Source organism: Arachis duranensis, chromosome 5, assembly GCF_000817695.3.
Source record: "Arachis duranensis cultivar V14167 chromosome 5, aradu.V14167.gnm2.J7QH, whole genome shotgun sequence".
Lineage (NCBI taxonomy): Eukaryota > Viridiplantae > Streptophyta > Magnoliopsida > Fabales > Fabaceae > Arachis > Arachis duranensis.
The window spans coordinates 3,495,037-3,513,345 of NC_029776.3; the positions used below are offsets into that span (position 1 = coordinate 3,495,037).

Below are 18,309 nucleotides of genomic sequence, written 5' to 3' on the forward strand. Positions count from 1 at the left end.
ATTACTTGAAGAAAAATTCAACGTCATTTTATTAGGAGTTGAAATGGTCATTTTCATTATTATGATCGATAATGTTACTCCCCTAGATATTTTCATTTCTTTCCATTCCATTTTATTTTAACATGAATATGTTAAAGACGATAATGGTCATATTCATACCCCACATTATCCATATTATTTTATCTATACAAACAAATGAATGTACATCAAATGGTTTCCTTGGAATTATAAAAATCAATAATCAAATAGATGTCATATATAATTTTTGGAGACCAAAGTAAAATCGCTTTTTAATTTTCATATTACAGGAAGAATGGTTTTTTTTTCTTTTTTTGTCGTTATTGAGACTTTGTGTGTTATTTGCAAGTGACATGAATGGATCCGGAAATGTTATTAAGGGAGGCCAATAACACATATGATTAAAAATTATATAATATAAGATGTATTACAAAAATATACCGATAGAAAATATATTTTAAAGTATAAAAAATATGTGTATTTTTTATTAACGAAGTTGTCGATTTTTCATATGATATAATTTATCGATAAAAAAATTTGTGTTAAATTTTTCAGCAATTTTCTTTTCAATATAATTAAAAGATAATTAGCAAAAAATTATTTTTTATTTTGTTTTTAAATTATTTTTCACAATATTTATAGTTGGAAAAGATCTTTTAGTTGTAACATTTAAAACAGAGAAAATTAATACTAAATAATGAATTTTTATTTATATTATATTAAATATTAAATAATTTTTTTAAAATTAAATTATACATAATAACTTATTACTATTAATTTTTAAAAAAAAGTTGAACAGACTCGCTCCCCTTGTGTCGTCACTTGGAGTGTGGTTTATGAAAAAAAAAAACAATTCAATAACTGCACTTTAAACTATGGAGTTTGAACAAATAGGATTAAATGTTAAAAATCGACCCACAAATTTGTGACAAAAAATATTTTTAGGGATTAAATCAATGTTAAAAATATTTTAGTTAAATTGATCTAGTACATATGTATCTTTCAAGAACTAAACAATTGTCAAAAATATTTTGTGAATTAAATTAATAATTCTTCTATTTTTAAAATACAATAATATTGAAAAAATAAAAAATAATAAATTCAAACTATTTAAATGATTTTATTTATTGTATGGTATATTAAATAAAATTAAAAATAATAAATTTTGATAGTTTTAATTTTTAATTTTTTGTTATCAAATATTTTAAATAAGCGTTTCTTTTATTTCTGCACACGTAAGTTTTATTATTGATATATAAACATCACAGTATACGGCAAGTCGTTTCAGTTAGTAGTATCAAACTGCCATTTCTTTTTTGCGCGTACCGAAAACAGCAACACACTGAGACCGAGTCACTGACACTCAGCGTGATACTTCGCGCTCTCTGATCAAACGACGACGTCGGAGCATAAGCCCTATCGTAAGAGATCACATTTTGCAGCAGCGCCGGAGCTCCATGGCGGCGCCAAGCATAAGACCTTTGCCGGAGGCCGTTCGCAGTTCAGTGCGTTCCGGCATCTTCTTGTTCGATTCCACCCGCGTCGTCGAGGAACTAGTTTTCAATAGCCTCGATGCTGGTGCCACAAAGGTAGTATAGTATCTAGTATCTGTAATTTTTGTTAGCTTCTAATGCTGAACTTAAAACTGAAACTGTTCGGTGCGTTGTTTTCAGGTTTCTGTGTTTGTTAGCATTGGGAGCTGTTACGTAAAAGTAGTAGATGACGGTAATTCAATTTTGCTTAGCAATTTTGATTTCGTATTCTTTTTCCTGATTAAAAATTTTGATATACTGCAATGGACATTGGTTTTTTGTTCATTTTTTGGTTTCAATGAATGTATGTTTTGTAGGAGGTGGAATTGCTCGAGATGGACTTGAATTGGTGGGAGAAAGATATGGTACATTGCATATCCTTCGTTGTTTGTTTCTTTCTTTCTTAATGCATGTAACTTTTCTGAATGCAGCAGTATTAGTCTTGGGCTGTGTTCATTTTTCAAATTTTAGAGGGCGTCAAAAGACATTTTTGTTGTCAATTTTTTTAATTGCTAATACAAGTAGGTAGTCAAAATGGTTTTGTGGAAGCGATTATAGGTTATCAAAATATCCTTATTTCCTTCTCAAGTTGTATTATACACAGCTCTCCAGTGGGGCTGGCGTTAAGGGAAGCTGTGTTAGGACTTAGGAGAGTGCTTGAGTTTGTTATTATAACGTGCCAATCTCAACTTCTAAAAGGCTACAACTAGCGTGTTTTTATTTTGGATTGATTTAATAAGGAAGGGAAAAAAAAGAGGCTTTTCTTGTTTATCTTTCATGAATTTGATTTTGTTTATGTTGTCATTGATAATGTGATTCGGTGATACCTGCCTGTTGTGCAAGCAGCAACATCAAAACTTCGTAATTTGGATGACTTGAATGCCACCAGCGGAAACTTTGGTTTTCGTGGGGAAGCTTTAGCTTCCATTTCCGAAGTCTCTTTGTTGGAAATTGTGACAAGAACATACGGAAGGCCCAATGGATATAGAAAAGTATTGAAGGTGGGGATAATTTCCAGCAGTATGTTCATTAGTACTATCTCATGCAAGTATATATTATGATTGCTGTTGATTTTGATGCAAACTTTGTTCTGGTTTACTTTTCTGGTTTTACTGCAGGGGTGCAAATGCTTGTATCTTGGTGTTGATGATGATAGGAAGGAAGTTGGTACAACAGGTAATTATTTTGATGAATCTGAAAATTGTATGGTTTTAATTTCTCATTATGGTGGTGGTACTTGTTAATACATGGATGTTATTCAACTTTAGTGCATAATCTTTTATACGCTTCAGCTATTATTGATACAAGATTGCAATAATACTTGATTGATACGTAGACTAGTAGAGGCATCTAATGTGTTTGCTACTTCTCACTTGCTAATCATTTTTCCTTTTGCTTGCAATAAAAGTATTTGCTTTAAAATTTTCTCCTCCATGCTTGATGATCATTTTTATCTCATTTGTTTAATAGAACAATTTCATTGCTAACCATGAGCTGGTGACTGTCAGTTGCTGTCCGCGATTTATTTTACAACCAACCAGTTCGGAGGAAATACATGCAATCCAGGTTCTTTTCTCTTGTACCACCATGCAAATGACATATTTTGTGAAGTTTAATTTATCTTTAATGAACAATGGATCTGTTTGATAATTTTGTATTGACCGATGAATTCACCTCTGCAATAAAAGTCCCAATAAGGTGCTGCAATCAATCAAGAAATGTGTACAGCGGCTTGCTCTTGTGCGTCCAAATGTTTCCTTCAAAGTTATCGATGTTGAAAGGTATCTTCCCTTGCAAAATAACAAAGTCAATCTTCTTTGTATTTGTCTTAGTAACATTTTATATACTTTACGTGTAGAGATGATGAGCTTTTCTGCACACAAATTGCTTCTTCTCCACTAGCACTTTTGACCAGCGGCTTTGGGGAGGAGGTATCAAGCTTTCTTCAAGCTTTAGAAGTTGAGAATGATATCATAAAGCTATCTGGATATGTCTCTGGCACTTGCAATGCTTTGAATATGAAGGTGATTTATATTTCTCATGTAAAATCTTAAAAAAGTAATTAATACGTCAACTTTTTCTTCCTTTGATATAGATTCTGTCCCTGTCCCGTCCGCTAACTTCTGGTGTGTTTCTGTATTTGCTTTGCAGGCTTTACAGTATGTCTGTATCCTTGTGACTACAAATTTAGATAGTGTAATTATGGCACAGTAGATATGCTGAGGTTTGAAAAGTACTGAATACCATAAACATTTGAATTGTTGGCCTTAACATTGTTAGATGTTAACTCACAGTTTGTTAGCAGTGGCCCAATTCATAAGCTTCTGAGTCAATTGGCTAATAGGTTTGAGCATCTGAATTCATGGAATACTAATAATGAGTTTGAAAACAAGAAGAAAAGTAGGTCTCAACCATGTCCAGCTTATATCTTGAATATAAGTTGCCCTCGTTCTTTCTATGATTTGACATTTGAACCATCAAAAACTTGGGTACAATTCAAGGTAATTCTTTTGCCTTTTTCTTTACTCTTTTTTTTTTACCATGTTTGTCAATCATTGTTGCTGTATGGGCTCCATAATTCATAGTTGTTTGTTGAAGGTCCAAAAGTGAATTTTATAGGGTTCTAGTCCAAATTCAGAACATTTATTAGAGATGTGTAGAATTTCTTTTTTGGGGTTCCTGTATTATTGTTTCATTCAGTGGGAATTGTCTTATCACTTCTTGGTACACTAGATAAATCTGATTTTTTTTCTGGCTCAACATTTTTATATCCTGCAAATTAAGGATTGGGATTCTATACTCAACTTCATTGAGAAGGTCATAAAAGAATGCTGGGAGGAAAACCTAGATTGTGGTATGCCCTCTCACTGCATCTTACATAGGTATGATGAGCTATTGTTTTTCACATTTTTATTCACTATTTATTACTGGGATTCTTATAGGAGAGTCCTTCAATCAGTCCACTTACATGGTACATGAAGATCAACCTTGGGAAGATCTCAACATTCTTTCAACAGAAGCAGGTAAGGTTTATTGTTTTGGTGGTCAAACAGATTCCTTTGCTTTATTTGAGTGTGATCAATTTTGTTCGTTTACTTTTTGCTTTCTTGTCTTATACACATGGGTTGAACATTACATAAGGTAGATATCCCCATAATTGTTTTTTGTACAGTGGATCATGCTGGCTTGTTTTTATATACATTGGACTACTATTGTCAAATATCTTTGTTGCAGATAAATCAAGATTTGGAAGCCATACTAAGAATTCCCAAGAACTCTCTGTTTCCACTTCAGGCAAGCTAACCAAAGATGAATATCATCAATCTGACAGGGAAGATGTTAGAACCTCTCTTGGTTACTTGTGTCAAGGGACTGAAATATTGAGAGAGAAACAAAACAAGAGAGACTTCTCTTATCAGACTCTTTTTTCTGGAAATTTAGTGGATGATTCATATGCCAGATGCATGCCAACTGTTGGAAAGCATAAGAGTTTATTGATGTATGATAAGAATGGTCAATCACTAGGAGATTACTTTTCAGATGATAATGTTCCTAGTGCAGAAATTTTATTTGATAATGTACCTTTTGATGCACCAAGTTCTTCAAAGGGAAGAAAATCCTGTGCTGTAGGAGCTGATATGATCAACGAATCATTTGAAGACTGCTTACTTAATGATAGCCATGGGTTTTGTAACAACGTAGAGGTAAATGAGGATTTTCAAAAGCCTTTTCTGAAAAGCTGTTCTATAAAAGGAAGTATCCTGCGAGAGAAGGCTTTCTTTATAAATGATGAACATGAACTCCACACTGATGGCTTTTGGAGAAAACAAACAAGGGAAGACTGTGACAGTCTGAAGGACTATGGTGCTCAACGCTGTTCAAATGTGAAAAAATTAAAATTGTCTAGAGATTGTGATTTTTTCTCTAGAGCAGTGGCTGAAGATCTTCCATATTCATACTATTCAGCAGCACAAACAATGAACTCTGGGACTGTTGATCAGCTATTTACTTCTGAATGGCATTCTGTCTATCAAGAAGCCTCATCTCCAGCCAGTGCATGGGGTGGTGATCATGCAGCTGATATTAATGATCTTGGACTTCATCGTACAATACTTACTGATGAGGAAGAAAATGACTGTGACTTTGTCTACGATATTTCAAGGAATGCCAAACGAAATGTCTTTGAATTTACTGATGCTATTGATTCGGAAATGATATTCGACACAGAGGTTGACTGGCCTGATCGTGGTCATAAATATTCTACTAAAAAAAGGCCAGATGTTTTATTTGAGGAATCTGAGTGCTTGTTGCCTGATACATGTGTTGAAAAGTGCAAAAGCCATGACAAGAACAAAAGCAGGATGGATCATTTGAGACATCCAGCATTGGACAAGAATAATGAAAGATCTAAAAGAAGCTCTTCAGCTCCACCATTCCATAAAAGGAAAAGGAGGTTTGTATCTTTAAATCAGCCATCAGAAATGATAGCCAAAAGGCCTACTGGCCAAGCCTCCAATCCTGCTTTCAACCATCCATCAGGAATGATAGCCAAAAGACTTACTGGCCAAGCCTCCAATCCTGCTTTCAACCATCGAGGTTTTCCATTTTCCTTTGCCTTTCCCTTCCTATTTTTTGAAGCAACAATAATTCCCATTTTCATGATATTTCCCCCCTTCTCTTTTCAATCTGCAGAAGCTTCTGATTTTATATATGCTCAACAATCTAGTGGAGCTCTTCACCCAAGCACTGAAGATCACTTTCTGCAAGAATTCAAGTAGGATAGCTCTTGTTGACCATTTCTCTAGCTACTCAACTGTTGGGAATAATTTTTCACTGACCTCTTCAAATTACCCTGATCATAGATCTAATGTGAAACAGAGATCAGATGCTCTGGGAGATGCACATTGTAATGACAACAAGGAGATTGATGGGTTTGATAGTTTCAACATTCAGAACAATGCTCCACTCAGAGGTAAGTTCAAGTTGTTAAGAGAAACTACAGTATGACACAAGGAGCTTTTGAAAACTTTTTTTTTTGGCTCATAACCATGCTCAATATAGCCCGGCTTTTAATTCAGAATGAGTTGTCAGAGATCTGTTGTTTAGTAGCTGGTCTATCTTCAGAGATTATTTTGAGTAATATTTATAATTTTAAAATAGAAGTTTTGCTGTAGCATATTTCAATGTGCTGTGTCAGGCTGAAAGTTACTCTCTCATGTTTAGCAGTTTCTACCAAAAAACATAGGCAAGAGTTGTAGAAGCTTTGCATTTTGCACCATCTTCTTTTGCGGAAAAAGTTTACTTTCGGATTAATTTGGTTAGTTGAAACTTTTGTAAGCATTCATCTTATAATCAACTTTTAAACTGCTGTCGCATATTGTTCTGTATTTCAGAGTTGTTCTCAAGGGAAGCACAAGATTCCATAGATCAGGGGATCAAATGGAGGACATGCTCACCTGAAATTCCAGTTATGTTTTCAATCTTCGTGGGATTACTATGTTACATTTGAGACATTTATTACTATAGAGGATGACTGTAATCTGACCGTGAGTATGACCTTTGACTTTTAATAGAAAAACAATAAAGTGGTTGAAGTTCAAAGTCAAAACAATATACTTGATATCTCTTCGGGATTTTTGCATCTTGCTGGAGATTCATTAATACCTGAAGCAATCAGTAAGAAATGCCTTGAAGATGCCAAAGTTCTCCATCAGGTGGATAAGAAATTCATTCCAGTTGTGGCTGGTGGAACCCTTGCTGTTATTGATCAGGTCTGTCTTGCTGTACACTATTGCAGATACAGTACAGTTGAATATCAAATAAGCAAAAGTAATGATAAGTTTCTATGGAAATCTCATTGACCTCCAAATTTCTATTAAAAATCTCACGCTTGTATCTTAAAATTTGGCTGTCCACCTCCACGTGTACGTTTACTTGTATCTGCCTTTAAGCAACAGATATATTGCCTTAGGGTTATGCATTTGCATCTTTTCGGCTTAACACAAGCCTGGATTCTTGCTAAATGATTTTTTTTAAAAATAATACACTTTACAGATGCAGTAAGTTGTGTATAACATTGATAGTTCTTTTGTTACAGCATGCTGCAGATGAAAGAATCAGACTGGAAGAATTGCGGCAAAAGGTAAACTTGTTTGTGGTGAATGTCAGAAGATTTATCCAGTGTTATTTATGAGACTAAGTAACATGTAGGTATTATCTGGAGAAGCAAAAGGAATAACCCATCTGGATGCTGAACAGGAACTGGTATGTATCCTATGAATTAGAGGGTCTATGAGACTCTTTTCTCTCCCTGATTCTTTAAAATGATTACACCATTAGCAAAACGCATTATACAGGTGCTGCCAGAGATTGGTTATCAACTACTTCATAGTTATAACGAACAGATTAAAGATTGGGGTTGGATGTGCAACATTCATGTTCATTCTGAACCCTATAAAAGGTATGCTTGTCTGCTGGCTTGCAAAAGTTGTATACTTCCTAGATCAATGTTTTTAGAAGGCGAATAGTGTTGATGAGTCATTCATTATTTATTGTTTTGTCAACGAATCAAGATAGAAAATGCCTTTATTTGCTCATATCGTGCATCTTATTGTCTGGCCCCAAATTAAACTAGAATAATTTGTTACATCAAACTTATTCAGTTGGATGTGGTTTTTTAATATATAATTTTCATTGGCTTGCAGGAATCTGGATGTTCTCAACAGACAACCTATGGCCGTCACACTTATAGCGGTTCGCATCGAGCCATGCATTTATTATTATCAACTTCATTTAAATTCAATTTGCAAGAAGTGCTAAATGCCTTCCATGTTTTACATATTACTGATGTGTGGTGTTATGTAATTGCTTGTAGGTTCCTTGTATTTTAGGTGTCAACTTAAATGATGTTGATCTTTTAGAGTTTCTTCAGCAGGTTTAAAAAAAGCCTTATCTGAACCTTTGTTGCGTTTTAATTGTATTCCTTCAATAATTGAACATTTCACATCACCTGATTTCTTTATCTTAGCTTGCTGACACTGATGGATCATCAACTATGCCGCCCTCTGTTATACGAGTCCTAAATTTGAAAGCATGCAGAGGTATGTGGCCAATATCAAGGAGTTTTAAATGCCTTATTATATTTACACGAATTCCATATTTGAGTCCCATTTCTTCACCGAAGTACAGAGGGCTGCACATAATTTATGCAGTGCCTTCTCGATGTTGATATAAATCAGACAAACTTAGTTGAATGAAAGGAAATGTTGGCCCGTTTCTGGAACTTCTGTGGAATTGCTCCCTTTGTTTTATCATATCATCTTAAGTCTTAAACTAATTATTTACTCCGTTGTTTATCAATGTCTTTATCGTGTAGGTGCAATTATGTTTGGGGATTCATTGCTACCGTCAGAGTGTTCCCTTATAGTTGAAGAGCTAAAGCATACGTCACTTTGTTTCCAAGTAAGATATGTGTTTTTTAACGTTCCACTATCTCTGCATGTGTATTGATGGGAATGCATGGTTCGTGACATGAATAGAGGAATTTACCGTGCAGTGCGCTCATGGGCGACCGACAACTGTTCCTCTTGTCAACTTGGAGGCATTGCATAATCAGATAGCCAAGCTTGGACAAATGAATGGCTGCTCAAATGATAAGTTTCATGGATTACAAAGGCACAAAGTATGTGTTGAACGCACAGCAGAGCGTTTATCTTCTGCTAGAGGAACCTGAGACCTTTCAATTTTACTAGTTGCAACAGAATGTATGATGTATCACTGTTTATTCATTTGATGTAATTGAGTGTACAGAAGAACATTCAGAGAATATACAAGATAGATAGACAACCGTGCTATAGATGATTGTATATAGATAGATATATAACCGATTCAACGTCATTTTACATGGTGTATAATGAGAGGTCCAATTTGATCGCTAAGATAACGATACATGTAAAGTTGTTTAATGCGCATAGAAACATTCTCTTGGCAATAATATTCAGCATGTACAGCTATGTCATGTCATGTCACGAAACATTCCTGTTTATGCAACCTACCTAATTTATGGCACAACAATCTAGTTGATTAGCCCTCGGTAGATGGCCAGAAATGCCAAAAATGTATACTTCCCGAACTATGAACTTTGAGATTATTTCAAACAGGTCCTGAATCACTACATCATAGCTATCAATTGTTGGTTGTGCATGTGTTCAAAGCCTCTTCCTTAATATCAGTTGCAGCACACAGGGCCTTCCATACATGGACCAGCATTTTCACTGGTGGATGCAAGCTCTATAAAATAAAATGCAGAGATTCTTTGTTAGAAACTAAACTGATCTCTGTCCAAAGAAAAGAAACTAAAATGACCTATTTGGTTATTAGTAACTGCCCTAAAATGTATAGCCTTCTAAAAACATGCAACAGTGTTTCCACCATTAATATTTTTACTAATGTAACCAAGAATAATTTTACCTTGAAAACTAATACCATTTCCGATTCCCCACGAATCATCAACGATAGTGTCCAGTAACAAGTCACTGGTGTCACACATTCTACTAGAACAGGTTTCAGAATCTTGTCAATGGGAACAAAGCATCTAACGATTTTTCCACTGTGACAAAGTATCCAAAGACAAAAATAAGGATGATATACATAAACACCATGCTGGATAACTACTAAAATGAACTCAAAAATATTACATATGATGTAGATTGCTGATAGCTAAACACAAATTAGACAAGGTATTCTCAAATGTACAATCCAGATGCAAGCAGAGGCATACATTAAAAATGTCTCAAGCATGAACATTTTCAAAAGGCTGGGAAACTAGTGCCAGCGTTCAACTTTCTCAACCTTTTCTTTGAAAAGACTATTCTATGGAACAATTAGATATTACATTTGGCTTCTCACTTGGTCTTTACTAGCTTGTTGAACTACGAATAAATAATCAATTAACTAAAAGCTATACCTCATGTAGTGAGTCTCAAGCTGTACTCCAAAAGCTGGCATAATTACAACAGACTCTGCATGCAAGTACAAACACTCAAACGTGAGAAAAGAACTTTCGAACTTAGAAGATAAACCACACATTAATTCTTGCCGGTTACAAAAACTAAAAATTAGCTTCCAAAACACCTTAAATACTTTCAGGCCCTCACCTTTCTTAACAGGCTTTCGAAGCAATAACTTGACAAGAAATATGTCGAAAAGCAGGCTGTAATATACAATACTAATTGATTTTTCCTGTTAAAACAAGTGGACTAATCAAGTTAAAAACAAAAAACAGATGAAAGAGTTCCAAAAGTTTTGAAAACATCAAGTCATTGTAAAAAGCCAAAAAGAATGTTGAAAGGCTTACCCCAAGAATATAGAGATATAAGGCAGAAGCTAATACAAGAACCGCTGAGGTGTATACAAAGACATAATTTGCCCTACCACTCTTCAAAATTATGTGGTGTATGTCGACATTTTCGCAGGGATATTTCTGATCATGGGTATACGTATATCTGCCCTTACTTATCGTGAATTTTACCATTCTGTAACCAAAAGGCAAAACGGAAAAGATATATAAATAATCAGAAAATTCTTTCTTAGACTTGCACTCTGCAAGAGAGTTCGCACATTCTCAGTGATAAAAACAATAACAAGTTCATTGATTCAAGTAATTTACATCTTAAGAGTATGTTTGGTTCGGTGGTAAAATAGGGGGGAACATTTTCATGGATGAATTTAATATGTAACTTTACAAATGAGCTCATTTATGAAAGTTTACACCCCAACCAAACATAACCTAAATTTTTAAAAGATTCATCATAAAATAACAAAGCTTTGCTGAACAAACACGCTTTGTTAAACGGTAAAAGGAATTAAAGAACAAAGTTAACCAATCCATGAATTCAGAAAATTGGCAAACTGGTGTCCAAAACTCTAGCCTATATTTGAAAGGCAATCTTTTATAAAATGCCATAGCACAGCACACAACATGAACACAACAAAAACACTAGAAATAGTTGCTTGTTCTCTAGAGCACGCAACTATTTCTTCGAAAAACAAGTATCGGAATCCCAAAATCCATGGAAACCTAGCTTAAGTTGAAAATTGAAACCTCAAATTAGTTTTATGTCAATCTCATTGCCAGATTCTAACCGTCACATTCAAAATCACCGGCTAAAGAAAATCGATGGCTACTAGGTGTTGAGTATATTAGATACTATATAATAAAATCATTCACAGCTAAGATCAGAATTAATTGAATTACCCAAAATCATCAATCAATTGATAACATAAAAAAGTAACAGATGACAGCTTCAGGACCCTAAAGAACCCAATATCAAAAGGAAAGCGTGAGAATGCCATAGACTTACCCTTATGATCTGATTTGGAAGAAGAGGAAAGAAAGATAGCCGAAGCGCAAATAGGGGAAACGGTGATGCTTCAAAGAGTGAAGTGAGAATCATCAATGGTGGACCCACAAAAAAACACTACATATTTTCATCAACATCGACAAATTTAAATTTTATACATTTTCAGAATTGAAAACTCTTAATTCAATAAAAAAAAAATTAACTAATATATTCAATACATAAAAATGTAGGAAAATATCTTACCTCTATTGGATTGTGAACTTGTTACATTGTAGTACCCAAATAAACCCCTCAGAAACTCTTCACTGGATCATCTGAAACAATGCCACCAAGTCCATAACCAAGTTTTGATTTGAAATTGAATTGCAACTTCAAACTAGCATGCCTTATCACCTTTGTGGGTTAGCTTCATACAAAAATGGTAGTCAGTAGCTAAGAAAGGGTTGCTCACGTGAGAGAGGCAGAGAGAAGCGCCTCGCAAGGCACAAGTCGCAAGATGGAGCAAGAAAGAATGGTTCCGGCGTCCTTGCTCCCACTGGTGGCGGCTGGCGACGGCGGCGTGTAAGGCTGTGGCAGGATTTGTCAGCGTAGAATTCGGGACCTACCAAATTACTCAAATTAGGAAATTAGGGTATAAATCTGGTTTCATTTCTCACCGATTTCGTTCCTAAAACCAGAAATTAATTCCGCTTATTTTAAGAAATTTTAATTTATTCTCGTATTTGTTTAAAGTTTTAAAATATAATTTTGAATCCTAATTCCTACGATCAAAGAAACATAATTTATACCCCGTCGTATTATTTCTGATAGCCAGGGTGCTTTTGTGAAAAATAGACTAATAAATAATAATAACTGATAACATTTTGTTAGCTTATGATAGGATTGAACGGGTTTTTCTAGGAAAAAAAATCAGGTTAAGGTTTTTAAATCAATCAATTGATTTTTTGGCAAGGTTATGAGAACCGGACCGATCAATAAACCGATAAAATTATTGGTTTATTAGTTTACTGGTTCGACCAGGGTTCAATTGAGATTCAACCAGTTTAATTAAATATTAAATAAAATTAAAAAACCTATATATAATTTCAAATATATAAATTCAACCTATAATCTTTCATCAATAGAGCTAAGATGTTGAGTTTCATACCTTTTAAGACCAAAAGAAATAACTTAGATAATCAATTACTTATTAATTCCACGAACTCCTCCAATGACCTCAATAGTATTGCTGCTAGTATGTTACCTTGGGAAGAACCAATATCATACATTATCAGACCACCTTCTCCGAATAAGCCGCATTTCCTGGTGGCGCAAAGCTGAATTGCAGCTCTTAAAACAATAGCAACTACTGCTGTGGTGAAAAATGTCCTCCACCAAAGAGCACTCCTCCACCTAAAGAAAAAGAAAGAAAATGATGAGTTTTCAGGCTATGCTATGTAACATCTTTGTTTGCTACTCATTTTACACATTGATGATCAAAGCAACGTAAACTCTTACATCTAGTTAACATTTTATAGAGAATGTTAGAAAAATTGGATTGGTAAATAAGTTTTTCTTTCCCTCAATATAAAATTTACAAGCTATATATAGTATGAGATTGAGAGAGTAAGAATGAATAGTCTAAGCAGAAATAGATAGATACCATGAAGCTGCCTCTTCAAGGGCAAAGAAAGAGGACACCACCTACTGGTGCGCGAAAGGCAGCAGCAACACCAGCAGCCGCGCCACAGATCATAATCAACAAATTATTCCAAAATCATAATAATAAAAATAACGACTCAGAATTATTATAATCAACAAAAACAAAATAAAAAAAAAAACAAAAACAAAAACAACAACTCACAATCGTTACAATCAACAAAATAGAAAAAAGAATGCAACAGCAACAAAAGTTCTATCCTGGCAATCACGCTCCAAAATCAACAAAAATAGCAATTCAGAATCTGAGAATCAGCATAACCAACTCCAGTTTCATAAACATAGGCAACTCAGCAAAACAAAATAAGCAAAAACTGTAACTCAGAATGACAAACCCTAAATCAGCAACTCAATTATTAACAACAGTAAAATCAGGAAACACAGAGGAGACGACGAGGAAGCGACGACACCGGCGAACACAGTATTACCAAAATCGAAATCACAGTGCTTACCGGGCGGCGAGAAGGAACGGGAGTGACGGCCACGACAGAGGAGACGACGACACCGGCAAACACAAAGAGATAGAGCTCGAACAGAAGAGACGACGGAGGTTCCTACAACGGCGACACAGCTCCTGCGACCGCTACGGAGCTTCCGCACGAGATGCCTCTACCCAGTGGAGACGAGTTCGGCTATAACAACGAAGCGTGGCTGCGGGGTTGTGGGGGCTGCGGGGCTGCGGTGGCTGCGGTGGTTGCGGGGCTGCGGTGGCTGCGGGGATGGAGAGCTGGAGGGCTAGAGTTCTGTGCTCTGAATTTCAAATGTTCACTTCAGTTTCAGAGATGATAGGAATGGGGCTTCGCTTGGGTGCGGTGGGGAATGGGGATTTAGTTTTTTTTTTTTTTTAGGAATTAAAACGGCGCCGTTTGGAGGGGCTTTTGAACCGGAAATCCTTTAAAAAACCGGCCAGTTTCAGCGGTTCACAGGTTAACTGTTGGTTCGGCCGGTTTTTTTACCAGTTTTATTAAACAGTTTATAAGGCTAACTGAATCAGTTTAGTGACCGATTTTTCGATTAATCCGATTGAACCGGCTAGTTCGATTCGGTTTTTAGAATTATGTTTTTTGGTTTTCATATGAACAACACTAATTACTTTTTTCTTTTTTTTTTGAAGTAAAGGAGCTCAACATAGGGATGTCAATGGGATGGGGCGGGGCGGGGCCGGGGGATGCCTCCCTGCTCCCCGTCCCCACCCCGTTCCCCGCCATGGGGGAATAATTGTCCCCATCCTCATTTCCTGCGTTTTCCGCGTTCTCCACGGGGCCCCATTCCTCATCTCCCTATGTTTAACATTCATATGGAAATTATAATAAAAAATATCAAAAAACCAAAAAACAAATTACAAAATATTATTACAAACACACAAACATATTTTATCCAAGATTATAAGTCCAGAAATATAACATAGCAAATCATAGTCCATAAAATAAAATCTTGAACAATAGGGTTAGGGTTTTTCAATGAGTGAAATTACTAAAAAAGCCCTATATTAGAAATAAAGTAAGGGTTATTAAGTAAGTTCAAAAATTCGGGGAATTATCGGGGATGGGACGGAGATCCCCGCTCGGGTCCCCGCGCCTATCTCGGGAGAATTTCGCTCCTCATCCCCATTCCCACGGAAAAAATTTTTCACCATTGGGGCCCCGTTTGGGGCGGTCCTTGCGGGGATCCTTGCCTCCTGGAAATTTTTGACACCCCTAGCTCAACACAACAAGGTGGAGCAACAAAGAACTAAGAACTAAACAGTAAAAATAAACAATTCATAGTCATCTCCGGCATTGACATCAACAACCATTTGGATCAACTCTACTCCAATCCTTACAACTCCTAAGCGACCTATTAATAATTTCCACAATTCCTGCTTCTTGACTCCTGAAGATTCTGTCTTTCCTTTCCATCCATATATGCCAAACAATAACAAAAAATCCAATTAGCCACCTATTACGTTCCTCCTTCCTTACAGTCACTCCCGTCCAGCTTTCAAAATGTTGCTTAATTGTCCCTGGAACAACCCATAATCTGCCATAGTCAAACAACTATGCACACCACACCTGCCAAGTAAACTGACAACGAAGAAACAAGTGGTGGAGGTCCTCAACATCCTTTTTACATAAAACACACGCGCTATCCAGCTGATCAATAACGCCTAGCCTTCGTAATCTTTCCTTAGTATTGACTCTACTAACTAGCACAAATCAGGTGAATAACTCAATACGTGGAGGTACTAAACCTCTCCAAATGGAACTAGTGAAACTATAGCTCGTAATTTCCTCCGGAAGTGTTTTTGCCTGCACAAAGGAGTTAGTAGTATAAAAGCCAGATTTATCAAATTTTCACACCAGATGGTCCTCTCTCTCAGTTGTTAACTTGACTGATTATAGAACTTCATGAAGTTGGTTAACTAATTCCATCTCCCATTGAAATAATTTCCGTCTCCACTGAAAGTTCCATATCCATTCTAACCCATCCCAAAAACCACAATCCGTTATAACAGATCCGTTCTGATTTGAAACCGAGAAAAGCCTTGGGAAAGTGTCCTTTAACATACCAGTCGGCAACCAACTGTCCTCCCAAAAATGCACTTGTCTACCATTACCTACTTCCAGAGATAAACCCCGAATCATCTTCTCCCTCACCTCCTGTTCCTTAATTTGTAACTGGCAAATATCCTTCCATGGTCCTCCTTTGACAAATACAGACTAATGACAAAGCAACACATTAGGGTTTAAGTTATTACAAGAGCACACAATCTTCTTCCATAATGGACAATTTTTCTTAGAAAATCGCTACCACCATTTGAATAGCAGTGCGGTATTTCGAAGTACTGCATCCCCCACTCCCAAACCTCCTAACTTTTTCGGGGCTTGTACTATTTTCCATTTCACTAAAGGTATTCCATGCTTGCCATCTTCGTTGCTCCACAAAAATCTCCTTTGCAGTGAAATTAACTTCTCTGCTACTGCTTTTGGCATTTTGTATAAGCTCAGGTAGTACACTGGCAGACTATTAAGTACTGATTTAATAAACACCAATTTACCAGCTTTATTTAATGTTTTTGTTTTCCACAAACTGAGTTTGTCTTCCACCTTATCTATAATCGGTTTCCATGTTTTGACAAGTCTTGGGTTCGCTCCAAGTGGAACACCAAGGTATTTAACAGACAAGGATGCTTCCTTACACCCCCAATAAACTGCACATTCTTCGCGACCACTCCCTATCACAATTAACTGGAATTAAGCTGAATTTATCAAAATTAATACTCAAACTAGACATCACCTCAACACACTGCAAAATCAACAACAGAAAAATCCTACTAGTCCTCACAGCTTCAACTATCATCCTATAGAGTACATCCACCACAAATATAAAGAAAAAATGAGAGAGCGGATCACCTTACCTTAAACCTCGTTTCACCAGAAGTACAACACTAATTACTTATATCATCATGCTTCAAGACTTAAATCAACTTTAAAATTCATTCTTCATTGTAATTTTTGTCTTTAATTTGTTATTGGCATTTAGATCCTATTATTATTTTAAAGAAAAATGATTAATTTAACTCAAATTGTAACTGTACCATGACATCAAGCTCAAAATAATACGAAAGAGACAAGTTTACTTATTATTACTATTCGAAGAAACCAACATTTCTCTTTATTAGTATAGAATACATAACAAAAATAATAATAGTATGATCAGATATAACAAAAAATTGTATAATTTAACAAACATATAAATTATATAAAACATATTTACGACTTTTAAAAGAATATAAATATCAAATTTAGAAATACTTTAATAAAATATTATACAATTATTTTTATCATCTTTCAAAAGTAAATTAAATTAATTTTATACTAAATTTAATTTTGCCGAATCAATTTTGTCAAATACATTTGAATTATTTTTCTTTTCAAGTTACATCATCACACAAGAATTTTCATATTTTTTATTTTTAATTCTTTGAGAATGTCATATAAAATAACAAATAAATATTACTTTTCTTAAAATCAATTAATGACTATTATAAACCTTAATTCTTAATAATGATGCAGTATAAAGGCATAATAAAAAATATTTTACTTAAAACATTTCTTATGCATAACTCTTAAAAGTATCACGTAAAGTAGATGATTAAAAATATTTTTTTAATGAATTTAATTTTAATGTACTGTCATGTAAAACAGTTTTACATATGTATCCAATTATATAATGCCACATCAGTAAAAAATAACTATTTTTGATATTTAACCGTATAAATTATCATCTAAAAAAATAGATATAATTACATAACTGTATAAAATATTTTACACTACAATGCATCAAAATTAAACTCTTTTTTAATCAACCCATTTGCCAACAAAATTTTATTTTGGTTTTACTCATAACATAAAAAGTCATAATAAAATTTATCTAAATCCATGTTAACAAATTTTCACTACAATAAAATTGATACACACATAAAATAAACAATTAATAAATATAATTTTTCAAATAAGCTTAATTGTTGACAAAAACTGATTTTAGTTTTTACTAATACTCATAACGTCAAAAATAATAATGAAATTGACCTAAGTTATGTTGATAATTTGTTACCATTATAACTATATAAATTACATATATATAGACCTATATAATACAACATAATTTTTCATAAACATAATATAATTATGATTTTTAAGAAGATTGTATTTATTATT

The 18,309-nt window shown here is 34.6% G+C and overlaps 2 protein-coding genes across 10 annotated transcripts; one reads left to right on the forward strand and one right to left on the reverse strand.

The window, feature by feature from the left end:
• Nucleotides 1-1,320: 1,320 nt before the first annotated feature.
• Nucleotides 1,321-9,376, forward strand: LOC107487401 (DNA mismatch repair protein MLH3). 2 transcript variants are annotated; one of them, XM_016108032.3, is made up of 25 exons: nucleotides 1,321-1,607; nucleotides 1,692-1,743; nucleotides 1,868-1,915; nucleotides 2,397-2,551; nucleotides 2,669-2,726; nucleotides 3,059-3,116; nucleotides 3,239-3,331; nucleotides 3,409-3,574; nucleotides 3,702-3,717; nucleotides 3,831-4,051; nucleotides 4,335-4,404; nucleotides 4,493-4,573; nucleotides 4,785-6,146; nucleotides 6,243-6,324; nucleotides 6,413-6,522; nucleotides 6,944-7,017; nucleotides 7,124-7,321; nucleotides 7,648-7,692; nucleotides 7,761-7,814; nucleotides 7,907-8,010; nucleotides 8,255-8,303; nucleotides 8,425-8,484; nucleotides 8,578-8,650; nucleotides 8,926-9,011; nucleotides 9,106-9,376. In XM_016108032.3, exons 1-25 carry the CDS (start codon nucleotides 1,476-1,478, stop codon nucleotides 9,280-9,282), a joined length of 3,624 nt encoding a protein of 1,207 aa, XP_015963518.1. In that variant the 5' UTR covers nucleotides 1,321-1,475; the 3' UTR covers nucleotides 9,283-9,376. The 2 variants fall into 2 exon arrangements, with proteins under 2 accessions (XP_015963518.1, XP_020997665.1); XM_021142006.2 differs by lacking the exons at nucleotides 1,321-1,607; nucleotides 1,692-1,743; nucleotides 1,868-1,915 and having other exon boundaries at nucleotides 2,403-2,551; nucleotides 3,411-3,574.
• Nucleotides 9,377-9,386: 10 nt separating this feature from the next.
• LOC107487402 (uncharacterized) lies at nucleotides 9,387-14,402 on the reverse strand. 8 transcript variants are annotated; one of them, XM_052262073.1, is made up of 11 exons: nucleotides 14,062-14,402; nucleotides 13,554-13,597; nucleotides 13,155-13,303; nucleotides 12,363-12,512; nucleotides 12,155-12,216; nucleotides 11,912-11,979; nucleotides 10,906-11,083; nucleotides 10,706-10,790; nucleotides 10,516-10,570; nucleotides 10,020-10,158; nucleotides 9,387-9,839 (listed from the first exon to the last, which is right to left on the reverse strand). In XM_052262073.1, exons 7-11 carry the CDS (start codon nucleotides 11,080-11,082, stop codon nucleotides 9,735-9,737), a joined length of 561 nt encoding a protein of 186 aa, XP_052118033.1. In that variant the 5' UTR covers nucleotide 11,083; nucleotides 11,912-11,979; nucleotides 12,155-12,216; nucleotides 12,363-12,512; nucleotides 13,155-13,303; nucleotides 13,554-13,597; nucleotides 14,062-14,402; the 3' UTR covers nucleotides 9,387-9,734. The 8 variants fall into 8 exon arrangements, with proteins under 8 accessions (XP_052118033.1, XP_052118034.1, XP_052118028.1 ...); XM_052262074.1 differs by having other exon boundaries at nucleotides 11,912-12,028; XM_052262068.1 differs by having other exon boundaries at nucleotides 12,155-12,225.
• Between the last annotated feature and the right edge of the window lie 3,907 nt (nucleotides 14,403-18,309).

Coding starts and splice junctions, on each gene's coding strand:
- LOC107487401 (XM_016108032.3), top strand. CDS start 1,476: ATGGCGGCGCCAAGCATAAGACCTTTGCCGGAGGCCGTTCGCAGTTCA. Junction 1,916..2,396: donor ATTGGTGGGAGAAAGATATG/GTACATTGCATA, acceptor TTGTGCAAGCAG/CAACATCAAAACTTCGTAAT. Junction 4,574..4,784: donor CATTCTTTCAACAGAAGCAG/GTAAGGTTTATT, acceptor TCTTTGTTGCAG/ATAAATCAAGATTTGGAAGC.
- LOC107487402 (XM_052262073.1), bottom strand. CDS start 11,082: ATGGTAAAATTCACGATAAGTAAGGGCAGATATACGTATACCCATGAT. Junction 10,791..10,905: donor TATATCTCTATATTCTTGGG/GTAAGCCTTTCA, acceptor TTGTTTTAACAG/GAAAAATCAATTAGTATTGT. Junction 9,840..10,019: donor AAATGGTATTAGTTTTCAAG/GTAAAATTATTC, acceptor TTTATTTTATAG/AGCTTGCATCCACCAGTGAA.